This window comes from Oryctolagus cuniculus, chromosome 16 (assembly GCF_051225735.1).
Source record: "Oryctolagus cuniculus isolate XC-2025 breed Fujian yellow rabbit chromosome 16, ASM5122573v1, whole genome shotgun sequence".
Classification (NCBI taxonomy): Eukaryota; Metazoa; Chordata; class Mammalia; order Lagomorpha; family Leporidae; genus Oryctolagus; species Oryctolagus cuniculus.
This window is the reverse complement of record NC_142882.1, coordinates 2,636,487-2,652,231: the sequence shown is the minus strand read 5'-3', so window position 1 is coordinate 2,652,231 and position 15,745 is coordinate 2,636,487. Positions and strand designations below refer to the sequence as shown.

General features: G+C 60.9%; 2 protein-coding genes across 5 annotated transcripts in view; one reads left to right on the top strand and one right to left on the bottom strand.

Annotated features, from left to right (window-relative positions):
• The window catches only part of LOC138845617 (long-chain-fatty-acid--CoA ligase ACSBG2), a 32,361-nt gene extending 18,206 nt beyond the window's left edge, over positions 1 to 14,155 (bottom strand). The window contains exons 1-3 of the mRNA XM_089316200.1: positions 12,168 to 14,155; positions 1,432 to 1,532; positions 819 to 1,048 (exon numbers count right to left, since the gene is read on the bottom strand). Of these exons, the coding sequence (XP_089172326.1) occupies positions 819 to 1,048; positions 1,432 to 1,528 (327 nt within the window). The 5' untranslated portion in view covers positions 1,529 to 1,532; positions 12,168 to 14,155. The remainder of the gene's footprint in view (positions 1 to 818; positions 1,049 to 1,431; positions 1,533 to 12,167) is intronic.
• RFX2 (regulatory factor X2) overlaps positions 11,366 to 15,745 on the top strand; it is a 71,689-nt gene continuing 67,309 nt past the window's right edge. For 2 of the 4 annotated variants that reach the window (XM_089316199.1, XM_070058730.2), the window contains exon 1: positions 11,366 to 11,586. The gene's annotated coding sequence lies outside the window, so the exon portion shown is untranslated. The remainder of the gene's footprint in view (positions 11,587 to 15,745) is intronic. The other 2 variants (XM_070058729.2, XM_070058727.2) reach the window with 2 other exon arrangements.

The window sequence follows — 15,745 nt, the reverse complement described above, 5'->3', positions numbered from 1 at the left end:
GCAGAGGCAGGGGCGCGCCGTCACGTCTGGGCCCCCACCCTCGTCCCGGGCTGCTTCCCCCTCTGCCGGCCCGTTGTGGGGGCGTCTGATCCCCCCACCCCTCATCCCAGGCTGCGAGGCTGGCCAAGAATCTAACGGAAGGCGTCAGTGTGCCGACACCTGAGACTGAGACACCACTGGTGCAGACAGAGTGAATCTCCAGTGATGTGTAGACTGATGTATGTCTCTTTTATAAAAGCATTATTTATGCATTTGCTATTTATTTGAAAGGCAGAGAGAGAGAGAGAGAGAGAGAGAGAGAAGGCTTCCATCTGCTGGCTTACTCTCCAAACGGCTGCAGCGGCCAGGGTTGGGCCAGGCTGGAGCCGGGAGCTCCATCCTGGTCTCCTCTGTGGGCGCCCTGGACCCAAGTCCTTGGGCCATCACTACTGTCTTTCAGCGGTCCCTGGGACGCATCCCGGGCGTGTGGAGGTCAGTCTGTGTGACCAGTAGGACGCGCGGCAGCAGTGACGCCCAGCGCCTTGGTCCCTGCCACCCGCGTGGGAGACCAGATGAGTTCCCAGCTCCTGCCTTAGTCTGGCCCAGCCCTGGCTGCTGTGGGCATTTGGGGAGGGAGCCAGCGGGTTGCAGGTGTCAGTCTTTCTCCATCTCCCTCCATCTCCATCTCTGCCTTCCAAATACACAATCAAGACACTGAGATAAGAGCTGGGGAACTGGGTGGCTGAGGGCCAGGGGTCCCGCCGAACGCTTCCCCGGTCGCCTTGCTGCCTGGCCCCGGATGGGGTGGGAGGGGCCGGAGCAGCAGCGGGCGGCCGTACCTTGATGAGGGCCCTGGCGGCCCTGCGGCAGGCCTCGTAGTACTGGTTAAAATTCAGGATCTCCCACTTCCTGCTGCTCTTGGACGCCAGCGCCGGGTAAGCGCCGAATCGGTTGACTGAGTTGCGAAAGAACTCGGGGATGGTCATGGGGGTCTCGTGGCCCGGCCCGTGCTTTGAGAGTCGCAGGAGGACCTCTCCATCTCGCTGGACGGTCCACAGGCTGGGAGAGACTGCAGGCAGGCACCGGGGGCGTTGGAAGTGGAGCCGGGACTGGAAGCCAGGGCTGCGGGCGTCCCCCACGGTGGCTTCACCCCTGCCCCTAAGTGGTGGTTTTCCTTCTCCCTTGCGAAAGGGCAGCTTGGAGAAGGCGGCTGCCCGCGGCCACGGGAGGCCCCTCGGTCCAGCACGGCCGTGTGCGCACCGCTGTGGCCACACTGCGTGCACGTGGAGCAGCAGGGGCTGGACACTGCGCAAAGGAGGCCCCGCCCTACACTGTCCATCACCCGCCTGGGAGGAGTGGTCGGGTGGCCCCCCGAGGGTCAGGCACCTCGGCCAAGGCCTGAGGCTTGGGCCAAGGATGGCGCAGTCAGCCAGCCTCCCCGGCCCAGCGTACCTGGTGTTTTGCTTGCCTCTGTTGCATGGTCCTCGGCCTCCTCCTCTTGAGTCGCTGGGGGCTCAGGCTTCCCGGGCTCCACGGGACTGCTTTTCATACTACTGCAAGGCAAAGAGCAGGCCCCTGAGCAGGGCCGGCAGAGGGACCAGCTTCCATCCACTGCTCGTGTCTGCCGAGAACCCCGGGGTGGATTCGTCGTCCCTGCCCCGGGCTGAGCAGGAGAGGAGAGGGGTGGTGTGCCAGATGGCAGGGAGCTGAAGCAGTGCTCACCTGGACGTCACCTGCTGTGCCCGACACCAGCTCCCGGCCCTAAGCTGTAAATTATCTCTAGGTGACTCCTAATGCTTGCTAACAATTACCTGTTGTTCGGTATACATGCAGCTTTCTGCTTTTTTAATTTAAAGATTCATTTTATTTATTTGAAAGAGAGAGAGAGAGACCTTCCATCCCCTGACTCGCTCCCCAGATGGCGGCCAGCCCTCGAGGCGCTGCACGGAGCGCCTGTGGCTGCGGGATTTGCCTTGGGCTGCCCCCCTCCCTCCCCCACCGTGAGCTCAGGACCCGCACAACCTCGCCCCCCCCGCCCGGGGCTGCGCGTTGCGGGCGCAGCCTCCAGGTGGCGCTGTCCCCCAGGAGCGCTCCGGGGCCCCTGCAGGTGCGGGGTGGGGAGACGTTTCGATGCCTCCTCCTGCCCCTGCCAAGTGGCCCCCTACCCCGGGGCCTGGCCAGTGCCCGAGCCACACAATCGTCTTTGTGAAGTTAGCCTGGCGAGCCCCGAGGGCGCATCATTCTGGAGCCGCAGGCAAGTGGCCGACGTGGGAGCGTGGGCTAGACGCAGAATTCCCGCGCGTCTCGCCTGGGTCTGGGTCCAGCTCCCTGCTCGCGCGCATTGCACCCTGGGAGGCAGCAGCAGGTGCAGGGCCCGTGCCACCCACGTGGGAGACCCGCATGGGATTCTGCGCTCCTGGCTTCGGCCTGGCACAGCCCTGACTGTTGTGGCCATCTGGGCAGCGAACCAACAGACGGAAGATGCGTGTGTGTGTGTCTGTCTATTGCTCTTTCAAGCAGATGAAAATAAACTCTTTATAAAATAGGAAATTGCAGCTAACACGGCTAACGCTCCCGGCTCCAGCCCACTGAAAAGCGAGGAGAAGCGAGTTCAACAAGGGCGCTGAAGGCAAGATGGGGACTCGGGTCTCCGTAGCTTCCCGCCACCGCGTGCCCCACCCCCAGGCCCCGGCACCTGCCCCTCTTCATGAGGTAGGGTTTGGGCGGCCACGGTCAGGCATCAGGAGCTGTGACATCTGCCCCTCCCACGGAGACGGCCGACGGGCAGCCCCTCCCCTCCCCGGCCCTCGTCACCCTCCAGGGCTGGCCTGGACGCTGGTGGTGGAGGGAGGGCAGGAAGGTGGGCAGTTCCCCCCTCTCCAATAGGTCTTCTACCCCATTCAACCTTCCAGAACCTTCCGGAACCTTCTAGAACCTTTTGTGACATCACTGGATACCCCTGCCCCACCCCCCCAGCAGGGACCTGCTTCCAAGGGCAGATGTTATCGTCTGCTTCTCACTCATCGTTCGTTCATCCACGCGTGCGTTTGTGCCTTGAGCCACGAGAGACACAGGTCTCCTATCTGCTGGTTCACTCCCCAGTTCCCCCCGACAGCCAGGGCCGGAGCTGGGGGCTCAGAACCCCACCCAGGTCTCCCAAGTGCTCGAGCCGCCGGCACTGCCGCCTCCCAGGGTCTGCAGTAGCCGGGAGCGGGAATCGGGAGCAGGGCCAGGACTTGAACCCAGGCGCTGGACCGGAATTAGGCCCCAGGCTGCGCCAGGCTGGGCGGGCACCGCACTGGAGGGGCTTGATGCCCGGAGCCAGTGTGTTCACCAAGAGTGGCCCCCCGGGCGAGAAGGAGGCGGGTCCTCTCACCTTTTGGGGGGATGGCGGGGAGGCGGTCGGGGGGCACGGGGACCTGACATTCTCAGGCAGACAGCTCAAGTCCTGAGACTGGAAGTTGGCTTCGGTTCAAATGTGCAAAGGGAGTGAACACGCCAGGGCTTCAGTTTTATCAACCCACATCCTTCACGTCCTGCCTCCTGAGCTGAGAGTGACGGGGTGGGGGGGTGACCTTGACCTGGGCTCCCAGGTCAGGCTCCCAGGCTGGTGGCCAGGCACCTCTCCGCCTCTGATTGGCACAGTGCACACTCAGTGCACACACACACATGTTCGTACACACACTCAGACACACAACCACTCATGTACACTCACATGTACGTCCTCATACAGTGACACACACATACACTCCTACACCTTATTTAAAAAGAAGAGAATGTCTTCACACTGGGCTGCTGAAAGGGTAAGATCTCCGGCAGCCACTTTGCCCCCAGGAGCGAGCCCAGCACAGGGAAAGCAGAGCCGGAGCGTGGGTAAGGGGAGATCAGGTTCTGGTGGCAGCCTCGGAGCCCCTGGATCCAGCTGTACCTGAAGCCTGACCTCCCTGGGTTTTACTTTCTCCATTCGCGCAGAAGGCAGTAGAAATTTTTCTGTACAGGGCCAGACAGCAACTATTTTTAGCATCGCAGGCGACTGTCTCACTGAGGGCAGCCGCAGCATGTTTCACACCGGACAGCAGGTGGCAGGCTCGGCCCGGCCCACGGACTGCAGCTTTCCGACCCCTGGGTTAAAGGGTGGAGCCCATGGGAGGAGACAACAGTGAGGAGGGAGCGAGGCACACTCAGGGCACCAGACTGGGGCGCGAGCAAATGCTATAACCGCGGGGGGCTTCAGAAGTCTGCAAGAGCATGGGGCTAAAGGACACGTGTATGTTGGTGCCCCCAGACTTTGAAATCTGTACCCATGAGGCCGTGTGAAAGTTCATGGCAGATACGATCGGTGAAAAAGCGGGGGCTCACCAAAATGAACCTTTTTTTTTCTTTGAGATTTATTTTATTTATTTGAAAGGCAAAGTGACGCTGAGGGAGACACAGGCAGAATGAGGTCTTCCATCCACCGGTTCACTCCCCAAATAGCCGCAGTGGCCAGGGCCTGGCCGGGAGCTGCATCCAGGTCCCACACGGGGGTGGCTGGGGCTCGAGCGCTTGGGCCGTTACTGCCGCCTTCCCAGGAGCATTTGCAGGAAGCTGGGTTGGAAGTGGAGGAGCCGGGACTCGAACCGGCGCTCAGAGGGGATGCCAGCATCACAGGCTGCAACTTAACCCACTGCACCACAGTGCTCGCCCCCAAATAAGCTTTTTAAAAGTAATTTAAGAAATGTTTTTGAGAGGCAGAATGGCGGACAGGGGGGGTCTTCCATCGCTGGTTCACTCCCCAAATGGCCACAGGGGCTGGGAACGGGGGTCTGCAGCCAGGAGCCGGGCGCTCAGCCTGGGTCTCCACTGTGGGTGCAGGGGGCCGGCCGCTCGAGCCGTCACTTGCTGCAGCGTCCCGGGGTGCGCGCAGCAGGACGCCACAGTCAGGCGCTGGAGCCCGGACTTGAACTTGGTCCCCCAGTACGGGGATGCGGCCCTAAGCTTTTTCTTTAAATTCTACTTTGCCATGAACTTTAAAACCCTTTTTTCGTTTATTTCCATTGTATTAGGGAAAAAGTCTTCCATCTGCTGCTTCACTCCCCAAATACCTGCCACAGCCAGGGCTGAGCCAGGCTGAAGCCGGGAGCCTGGAGCTCCACCCACGGCTCCCACATGGGAGCAGGCACTGACGCCTCCCAGGGTGCACCTTGGCAGGACCCCGAGCCAGGACGTGACCCCGGGTCCTTAGACATGGGATGCGAGGGCCCAAGCAGCGTTCTAACCGCTGTGACAGCTGCCTGCCCTGTTGGGAGCTCCACGTGTGGCCCAAGTCCACGGACAATCCCTGTGTCCTGCACAGGCGACCTGTGCTCTTCCCTGGGGCCACGTGTTCAGGATCACACAGCCCTGGTGGGGGAGGTCGTGTGGTCTGACCCACGTCCCAGCCCTGGGGGATGAGGGTGGCCCTGGCCATGGCCATGCTGCGGACCAAGCTTCTAGCACACAAACCTGCGGAGAACAAACCCAGTGGAGGGGCCAGCGCTGTGGCATAGCGGGTGAAGCCGCCGCCTCTAACACTGGCATCTCATGGGGGCGCTGGTTCGAGTCCCAGCTGCTCCACTTTCCACCCAGCTCTCTACTAATGGCCTGGGAAAGCAGTAGAAGATGGCCCAAGTGCCTGGGTCCCTGCACCCATGTGGGAGACCTGGAAGAAGCTCCTGGCTTTGGATCGGCCCAGCTCTGGCCGTTGCAGCCATTTGAGAAGTGAACCAGAGGATGGAAGACCTCTCTCTCTCTCTCTCTCTCTCTCTCTCCCTTTCAAATAAATAAAAACAAATCTTTAGGCCGGCGCCGTGGCTCACTAGGCTAATCCTCCACCTTGCGGTGCCGGTACACTGGGTTCTAGTCCCGGTCGGGGCACCGGATTCTGTCCCGGTTGCCCCTCTTCCAGGCCAGCTCTCTGCTGCGGCCAGGGAGTGCAGTGGAGGATGGCCCACGTGCTTGGGCCCTGCACCCCACGGGAGACCAGGAGAAGCACCTGGCTCCTGCCTTTGGATCAGCGCGGTGCGCTGGCCGCAGTGCACCGGCCGCGGCGGCCATTGGAGGGTGAACCAACGGCAAAGGAAGACCTTTCCCTCTGTCTCTCTCCCACTGTCCACTCTGCCTGTCAAAAAACAAAACAAAACAAAACAAATCTTTAACAAAAACCTGATGCAGGTGTTGATAGACTGTTTTCCATCCATTTCTGTCTTCCTAACTTTTAAAAACCCATTTCCCTCTCGCCCTCCCCACGCCCCCAAGGTGTGTCACTTTCTCTGGGAATTCTCCATCTTCCTTGTCTTTCCCCCTCCTCTGCAGTCAGTACGGACCCTGGGGACGGCCGTTCCGTGCCTGCCCTCACTGGTTACCTAGAAATGGCTAAGCCCCTTGGCTGGGGAGACGTGAATTTTGAAAACTGTATCTGAGTTACCGTATCCTGCCCCCTTTGTGGGCGGCTCTGCCGCCACCGCTGTTTGCCATGGAAATGATTCCACGTCGCACAGAAATGTGGCAATGCGCCGCAACATATTAAATAAGTAAATCCACGCGGAAAATCCAAGATGCACGTGGCACGCAGGTGCTGCAGCCTAAACCCCCCCGTGGGCGGCCCCTCCCCAGGGACAAGGGCCCGTGTGTCGCCCTTGCTCAAGTTCAGCCCAGCCCCCCCCCCCCCCCCCCCGCCTAACTTGCCTGCAGAGGTTCTGATGGCGAAGGGAATTAAAGTCCTCAGTCCAGTGGAAGCAGCCCGTCAGGGAGGCGCTCACCTAGGACTGGAAAGGTTTTACCAGCCGGGGAGTCACGTGCCCCCAAGGTCCGGAAAATTCCCCATTCTCCAGTCCTGCTCAAGTGAATCGTCAGGGGTCGCTTTGTGCGGTTTTGTCTCTTGAGAAAACAGACGGAGAGAGAGGTCTTCCATCTGCTGGCTCACTCCACAAATGGCCGCAATGGCCGGAGCTGTGGCGATCCGAAGCCAGGAGCCAGGAGCTTCTTCCATGTCTCCCATGTGGGGACAGGGCTCCAAGCACTTGGGCCATCTTCTACTGCTTTCCCAGGTGCATTAGCAGGGAGCTGGAGGGGAAGTGGAGCAGACATAGTTTAACCCACTGTAGCACATCACCCAACCCTAGATTTGTTATTTTTCCGGAAGTAGCAGGTGCACCTGCAAGTATGTTGCAAACGCCCCTGGCAGAGAGGAGGTGCGGGGGAGGGGGGGCTAAGCATTTGGATGCAAACAGGAGTCCAGGTTGAGATCCCAGCTTTGCAATTTCGGCCAAGTTTTCAGTCGGGTCTGAGAACCAGATCAGCAGAAGACTATACCCAGGAGAAAGGCATAGGGACGTTCTTCCTGCCTGCCCGTACACGGGGGCCCTCCCCAGGGCGTGAAGATCCTACGAAATGGTCCAAACAAGACATTTCCCTGCTTTTTGGACAAAGAACAGTAGGATGTGTGAGGAAACAGCAGGTCAGAGGGATTTCTTGGGGAGTTACCAGGAAGTGGAGCTATCCGGGGGTACAGAGCTGGTGGGAGGGACCTACTGCAATGCTGAGTCCCAGGTCCCCCGGACAAGAGCTGTTTTCTTGCCCAGGAATGCAGAAGGCATGCCCCCCCCCCCCACCATCTTTCTGGCAGAAAAAGCCAAAGCGGGTGGCCTTTTCTGCACCTGCGGCTTCTCTACATTTTGGCTCAAACCAATCGACACAGCAAGGCGACATTTTTAAGTTTTTTTTTACTTTCTATTTTGTTTAAATATTTATTTATTTTAAAGGCAGAGTTACAGTGGGAGAGACAGAGAGAAAGAATGTTCCATCTGCTGGATTGGAAGTAGAGCAGCCGGTATACAAACCGGCACTGATACGGGATGCTGGTGTCATGTCACGGGCAGTGGCCTAACCCGCTACAGCACAACGGCGGCCCAGTCAACCTTTTTTTTTTTTTTTTTTTAAGATTATTTACTTATTTGAAAGGCAGAGCAATAGAGAGAAAGGGAGACACACACACAGATCTTCCATCTGCTGGTTCACTTTTCAAATGCCCACAACACCCAAACCTGGTCCAATCCAAAACCAGGAGCCAGGGACTCCACCCAGGGCTCCCACATGGGTGGCAGGGGCCCGGGGACTTGGGCCATCAGCTGCAATCACTCAGGGTGCCCATTAGGGTTTTTGAAAGACAGAGTACCAGAGAGAGAGAGAGAGACACAGACATGGTCCATCTGTTGGGTCACTGTCCAAATGGCCAATGACTGGGGCTGGGCCCATCCAGGCTGAGTCAGGAGCCAGAAACTCCATCCGGGTGGCTCATGTGGATGGCAGGGGCCTAAGCACTAGATCTGACGTCCACTGCTTTCCGCGATGCGTTAACAGGGAGCTGGATCTGAAGTGGAGCAGCCAGGGCTCGAACCGGTGGTCCAGTACAGGAGGCCAGCCTTGTAGGCAGCTGCTTAGCTGGGCTACAGTGCTAACCCCAAGTCGACCTATTTTGAGTAGGCACATCCTCACTCGGGCCATCTTCCTCTTTCCCAGGCTCATTAGCAGGGAGCTGAATCGAAAGTGGAGCAGCCGGGACTTGAACCCGCACCCCTGCCTGGGCTGCTGCTGCTACCGGCTGCCCTGCCCTGGCGCCGGCCCCAAAGAGCTCTTGATTGGTGGAGTTTTCCGAAGCACAGATGCGGTGTCAGGCTGGCTCCCTGCAAGCCTGCAGGTTCCCACGCTGGCCTGCCTGGGACTGAGCCGGGGCTGGGCGGCTCCTTGGGGAGTTTTAAAAAGCCAATTATATTCAGCTAGGATCCCCATACAGCTCAGGGGTCCTACGTGTATTTAAAGGGTTCTGCAGCCATCACCACTGACTCCAGGACATTTTCCCCACCCTGGGAACGGTCACCGCTCTAGCTTCTGTCACTACGGCTTTGCCTGTCCTACACACCTGCAGGGGAGTGAAGCTGGGAGGGGCCGAGCTCAATGCAGCGGCTCGGAAGGGACCTCCCTCCTCAACCTATCACCTGCTGCCTTCCTGGCCTCAAACTCGCCACCGGGCAGATCAGAACCCCCCCCCTGCCTCCCCCCCACCCCCATGCCCACCTTCTGCCCCGCCCCTGCTCCAGCCACACCCCCGGCCCGCTTCCTGTTTCTTCCCGGAGCTTCCACCCCGGGATGTTGACTTGCAAAGCTCTTCCCTCGTTCCTCCAGCCCTGGCTCGACGGTCACCTCAGGGTGACCAGCTTGTCCCGCGGCCTCTGGGAAGTTCCCACTTTCGGCGCTGAAAAGTCCCCAAGTCTTGGGCCAAACAGGAAGGTTGTGGCCCCTGGAGAGTTGCCCTGGGCGGCGCCAAGGACGATAAGCCCCGCCCACTCTTCACCCAAGCCACTCCCACATCACCCTTTCTGGAATCCTGGGAAGAAAGAAAAAAAAACTCCTTTATTTCCAGCGTTGTCCCCAAAGGTGCCTGGCAAACAGGGGCGCCAGGCAAGTATTTTTGCCTAAAGTAATAATTGACCGAAACGGATCGATTACTGCAGGTTGCTTAGGTGGAGGTAAAATCAACTTAGGAAATCACTGCCAACATTTTATTTGAAATTTTGAAATTTTACTTGGAGACACCTAGAGAGGGAGAGGTCTCTCTCTCTCTCCCCAAGTAGCCACAGAGGTTGGAGATGGCCCGGGCGGAAGCCAGGAGCCGGACGGAGCTCCACCTGCGTGTCCCACGTGGGTGCGGGGGCCCTGCACTCGGGCGTCCCTGCTGTCTTCCCAGGTGCCCTAGCAGGGAGCTGGGGTGGCAGAGGAGCCGCGGGGACGCGGCAGGGGGTCTAACCTGCTGTGCCACAAGGCCAGCCCCTGTTTTCACGTAGTGGCTAACACCAACTACTAACCTTGCGACTTAACCTCCCCCCGCCCCCCCCCCAACCTGGGACTTGTAAATACTGGTGTTTGCATAAGAATCGAAGGAGCCAGCGGAAAGGAAGTGACTGGCGTGGCCGACCCGACGTCCTGAGCTGAGCCACAGCCGAGCCCCAGGTGGACGAAGGTGGTCCTGAAAACCTGCACAACACTCAGTAGACTGCACCCAAGGCTGTTCTAGACTCTCCCTCCCCCATCCCCCTTCTCCTAGGAAAGGTGTCCCGCGGGGGCCAGCATCCCGGTGTGGTGGGTGAGCACGGCTCCCGCCCAGCTCCCTGCAGGTGCACCTGGGGGAGCAGCAGAGGACGGCCCTGCACCCACGTGGGAGGTGCAGGGGGGAAGGGGGAACAACTGGCTCCTGGCCTTGGCCCGGCCCAGCCCGGCCCGGCCCGGCCCCAGCCGTTGTGGGGCCCTGTGGGGAATGAATCAGTAGATGGAAGACCTCCTTCTCTCTCTCTCCTTTCTGTAACTGCATTTCAAATAAAAAATAAATGCTAACAAGTAATTTTAACTCCATGTATACAAGGGGCCTTCAAAAATGCATGAAAGATGCATATGGTTTAAAAAAAAAACCTGCATGAGTTTCAAACATTTTGCAGCAAAATAAACTTTATTTTAAAAATTTATCCATTTAAGGGGCCGGCACTGTGGCTTAGCAGGTAAAGCCGTCGCCTGCGGTGCCCGCATCCCATATGGGCGCCGGTTCGAGACCCGGCTGCTCCACTTCCGATCCAGCTCTCAGCTGTGGCCTGGGAAAGCAGTGGACGATGGCCCAAGTGTTGGGCCCCTGCACCTGCGTGGGAGACCCAGAGGAAGCTCCTGGCTTCGGATCGGCACAGCTCCGGCCGTTGCGGCCATCCGGGGAGTGACCCAGCGGATGGAAGACCTCCCTCTCTCTCCCTCTCTCAAGTAAATAAATAAATCTTAAACAACAACAACTTTATTTACAAACACAGGCAGCCAAGAGTCGGCCCATAGGCCGGTCTGCCGACCTTTAACCTCGTTAAAAAAAAGAAAAAAAAATGAAACCAAAGAAAAAAATGTGAATTTCCCGTAGTTTCTGTCTGGCATAAAAGTCTTAGAAAAATGTGAAATGCATGAAGAATTAACTATGTACAAAACAAGCGCAAACTTCCAGCACGTGGGCCAGCGCGTGCTGACCCCTGACCCGCCCGCGCCGGCGGAGCGCACGCAGGCCCCAGAGTGCGGGAGCCCCGCACCGCCCGCCGCCCAGCCCGGCCCGGCCCGGCCCGCGCGCAACGCCCGCCGCCAACGCTCGCAGCCGCGCGCGCCCAGGCCAGGCCCCGCCCCGCGCCGCGGTGATTGGCCGGGCCGCGCCCTCTTCGCGGCTGGGGAACGCCCCCCTGCGACGGACACCGCCGGCAGCCAATGCGCCGCCGCAGCGCCTGGCGGCCCGCCCTCCCGCCCCCGCCGGGGCCGGCGCGGGGCGGGCGGTTGGAGCCTGGTAACGGTTGCCGCTAACAACGCCCCGCCCCGGCGCGGCCGGCGGGAGGGCTGCTCGAGGCCGGCGGGCGGGCGGCGGGAGCCTGAGGAGGAGCGGCCGCCGCCGCCGCCACCGCCGCCGCCATAGAGACTGTAGCCGTGGAGACTGTTACTTACCAACGGGGACCAACACGCAGCAGCCGCCGCCGCCGCCGCCGCGGGAGCCGCTGCCCGAACTCCCGGCCCGAACTCCAGGTGACCGACGCGACCGGCCCGGGGAGTGCAGGGGGCGGCGGGGACCCCGCTCGAGGGGCCGGGGGGCGGCGAGCGCACCTCCCCCCCACCCCCCCGGCCGGCCGCCGCCCACGGCACCCCGGGCCCCCCCACCCCGCGCCGCCGAGTTTGGGGGGACCCCGCACCCGCACTCAGCGGGAGCCGTCGCCTCTTCCCAAAACTTAGGAGGCGGGGGGGGGCCCGTCTCCCGCTTTTCCTTCCGACTCGCCGCGATGGGGGGGCCCTCCAGGACCCCCGCGAAACTCTTCCTCCTCCCCGAGTTGGGGGCCCCCTCCCTGGTCGCGTTCATTGCCCGGGTCCCTGCCCGAGTTGGGGGCGCCCGGGGGCCCCCCCCGTCTCGCTCCGACCCTCAGCCTCCCTCGCCCCGAATCCTCGGCTCGGCGCACCCCGGCTCCTCTCCGCCTCCGCCTCCCCGCGCTGGGGGAGACGCCCTCTTCCTCCCACCCCCAGGTTCCGGGGTCCCCCTCTCCCGTTGGGGGCGCCCCCGGGACGCCCTTGCTGCTCTGACCACAAAGTGGCCCCCCCAGGGGGCCGCGCCTCACCTTTCCAGCCCAGACCCGCGCGCGGGGGGCTCCTCGACCCCCGCCCCCGCCACGGTCCTGGACTTGGGGGGCCCCCGGGTGCGCCCTCCCCTCGAAGCTCCCTGGGCGCGCCCGCAGCTCCCCTATTTGGACAGATCTGGAAGCGAGAAAAGTTTCACCAAAGCGTTGTTTGTGGGTTTAAAAAAAAAAAAAAGAAACTAATTCTTGTTAAAGAGCCCGCACGCGCGGCGCGGCGGCCCCGTGGGCGCTCCGGGCGGGCCCGGGGCGCGTCCCTCCCGGGGCGCAGCCGCCAGCTCGGGCTCCGGGCCGCGGGGCGGGCGGGGTCCCCGGGGCCCCACCTGCCGGGCCGCGGGGCGGGCGGGGTCCCGGGGCCCCACCTGCCGGGCCGCGGCGGGGGCAGGGGTGGGCCCGGCCGGGTCGCTGGGGACCCGCAGCGCGCAGCCCGGTGCGGACTCACCGGACTCCGTGCCCCCCCCCCCCATGTGTGTGCCAGTCCCACGTCCGGTAAAAGTTTTTTTAAAAGTGAAGCTGACATGAGATATTCCCCAAGACCCATAGTAGTGCTAATAATACTACCCCGTAAGTCTGTACAAAAGTCGAAATAAAGATACTTCCTAGTCCAATAATAATAATTAGTCATAATTTCCGAGAGCAACAACAGTCAAAACAGCCCCTGAGTAGGTACAAGGAGGACGGGTCATTACAGAAGTTTCTAGAAGGAGCGGATCAGAGGCATCTCCAAACGGGACGGTCATGATGACGACACGAAGCGTGGACAGCCGCCGCCCCCTCCCTGTCGCTGCCCTGTGTCCTCCCGGCCGCGGGAGGGGGTACCTGGGCTTGCCAAGCTTAGCAATGGCTCTGGGCAGCTCGGGGTGAGGACTGTGGGGCGGCCTCCCTCGGGAAAGGCCTTTGACCTCCGTGGTCTCCCCAGGCTCCCTCATCCACAGCTTGGGGAGATGGGGCGGGAGCCATGCCTGGCCCTTGGCCGGGTGATCCCCGAGGGGTTCAGGAGAGGTTTGCCCCTGCCAATCATCTAAACCCCGCAGGTGCGCCCGGGGAGGGGGGGCAGCCCACTGAGTCCCAGGAGAGCGCCCCCTCCGCAGCCGCCTGTGCTTTGCTTTCTGGGCGGCGGCTGTGTCACCCCCGGCGCTTTAACAGTGTCGAATCTGCCCGCAGCCAGGTCCCCGTCTCTTACCTCCTGTTAGAGCTGGAATTGGCTCATAGTACTGCCGACTTAATTAATTAGTCCCGGAGGAACTAGGGAATCACACGTCCGTGGGGGTCCGTGGGGGTCTTCTCGCTGCTTGTTTACCCTACTGGCCCTGTTCCCGACAGACCCCCGCCTCTCCCAGCCTAACAAGGGGGAGGTCCAGGTCCACGCCGGCATTTCTGCAACCCCGGGTGAGATGCCCGCGTTGGGGGCGGGGCTTCGGGACCAGAGGTATCCTGGCAGCTTAGGTCAGGTGTCGGCCGCCAGACACGGCCCTGCGGTCCCCAGGATTCCGTGCTGTCCTAAGGGGTTGTGGACTTGTGCATTTTTTTTTTTAAGCGGCTGCATTCTCTCTCTGGAGTTTAGATGGTGCTTAGCTCTTCCCTAGGCCGTGTTCACTTACTTGGACATGTGCCTGGCACAGCCGTGGGGGGGGGGGCAGAGCTCACTGACTGCCCCACACCTGCTCCTGGTCAGCTCGCTGCTCCCCGCTGCTCTCTCCCAGGCTGTCGGCAAACCCTGCCCACCCCGCCTTTGGTGGTCACTTAGATTCTGACCATGCTGGCCCCCAGCCCCCTGCAGGTCCTGCCGTGTTAGTTCTGAGCTTTGGTGGCTCCCGCGGCAGCCCTGGCCCTCCCGGTCCAGTGCCCCTGGGATCAGGATCCCGTCCGCCTCAGTTCCCCGCAGTCTCTGCAGCCCTGCCGCAGACAGCGCTTGGCCTGGCCTGGAGGGCCCGGCGAAACCTGGCTGGCCTGTAGCTCGTGCCTGTGCTGTTACCACAGGTCAGCGCAGAGGCCCTCGATACAGCTTTGTTAAATGAATATATAACTGAGCTCGGATTGGGCGCACCTGGAAGGGGGAGGAGAGGAAAAGATGAATTGTGGGTGGCAGTGCCGGCCCTGGGCACGGCGAGCAGGGTTGACATCGTGGTGTCACTGCGTGCGCGCTCGAGGCCTGGCATCCGTGAGTTTGGTAATTACAGCTTGGACGTTTAGCACCCAGCCTGGCGGTGCTCCACCATGAGCACCCTTGCCGTTATTAGAATGAGCCAGACACGCAGTAAGTGGCCTGGGATTGGCGCTCTTTTGTGCTGTTTGCTGACTGGTTCTAGTAGTGGGGGGGGGTCACGGGCGGGGGTGCACTTGGCCTCGCAGGTAAGATCTGACTTGACACCTGGCTCCGGCTCCTGACTCAGCTTCCTCTGACGCAGGCCCTGGGGGGCAGCACTCATGGCACAGGGAGCTGGGCTCCTGCCACCCGCATGGGAGACCTGGGCGACTCCTGGCTTTGACTCAGCTCGGCTCTGGCTGTCGGGGGCACTTGGAGAATGATGGGAGCTTCCTCTCTCTGTCTCTCGAATGGGGAAAAAAACCACCATAATGGAAAATGCATATGATGAGAAAATTGTGCATGGATTTAAAAACTTTTTTGCGTGTGAAAAGAAACTTTTAATTCCATTTTTATGGACTTTCTGAAAACTTAAAAAATATTTATTTATTTGAAAGGCAGAGGAACGAAGAGAGAGATTGAGGTCCTCGACCCACCTGTTTATTCTCCCAAATGCCTGCGACAGCCAGGGCTCGGCAGGTCGAAGCCAGGAGCCTGGCACTCGGTGCAGGTCTCCCGGGTGGGCGGGCCATCACCTGCCAGCTATGCACATTGGCAGGAAGCTGGACTCAAGCCAGGCTCTCTGATACGGGCTGTGGCCGTCCCGAGCGGCCACTTAACACGGCCACAGCACCTGCCTCACCGTGGACTTTGTGAGGTCTCCTCGTGGGTTTTGTCTGATTGAGTGCTTTCGGGTAGGAGATGCCGGGAATTCATCTAAAGTCCCCTGGTGTGACAGCCCCTCTGCCGAGTGTGAGTGCCCAGCCAGGGAGAACCTGCAGCAGCTACCCGAGCTCCGGACGCCGGCTCGCGGAGTGGGCCCCTCTGCCATGCCTCTGCCGTGCCTCGGCTGGCGGTGCCCCGGCGTGTGCCAGCTCTGCGGGCGGCACTTGCAGATGAGAGCCTCTGGAAACTGGTTTCCCTTCTCTGTTATCGCTGGCTCTCAGATGCCAGCCCGGTCGATGGCTGGAAAGAGGCCATCTGGAGCCGGGGCCGGGCCTGGCGTGCGTGCCGGGGCTCCGCAGGCCCCGGCGCAGACAGCCCGGCTTGTCGCACCTTGCTCGCCTCTCCTGAAGCTGCATTCCTGTTCTATGATGCCTGCGTCCTGCGTGTCTAAAACCCGGCTGAGGGCCTGGCAGTCGCTCCTTCCTATTTTAGCATGTTTGGGAATATTCTGGCTTTCCAGAAAATGCCGCTGACTTGCCGCTGCCTGCCGACGAGGCGGTAAGCGAGTGGCTTTCAGAGGCTGTGACCCGTC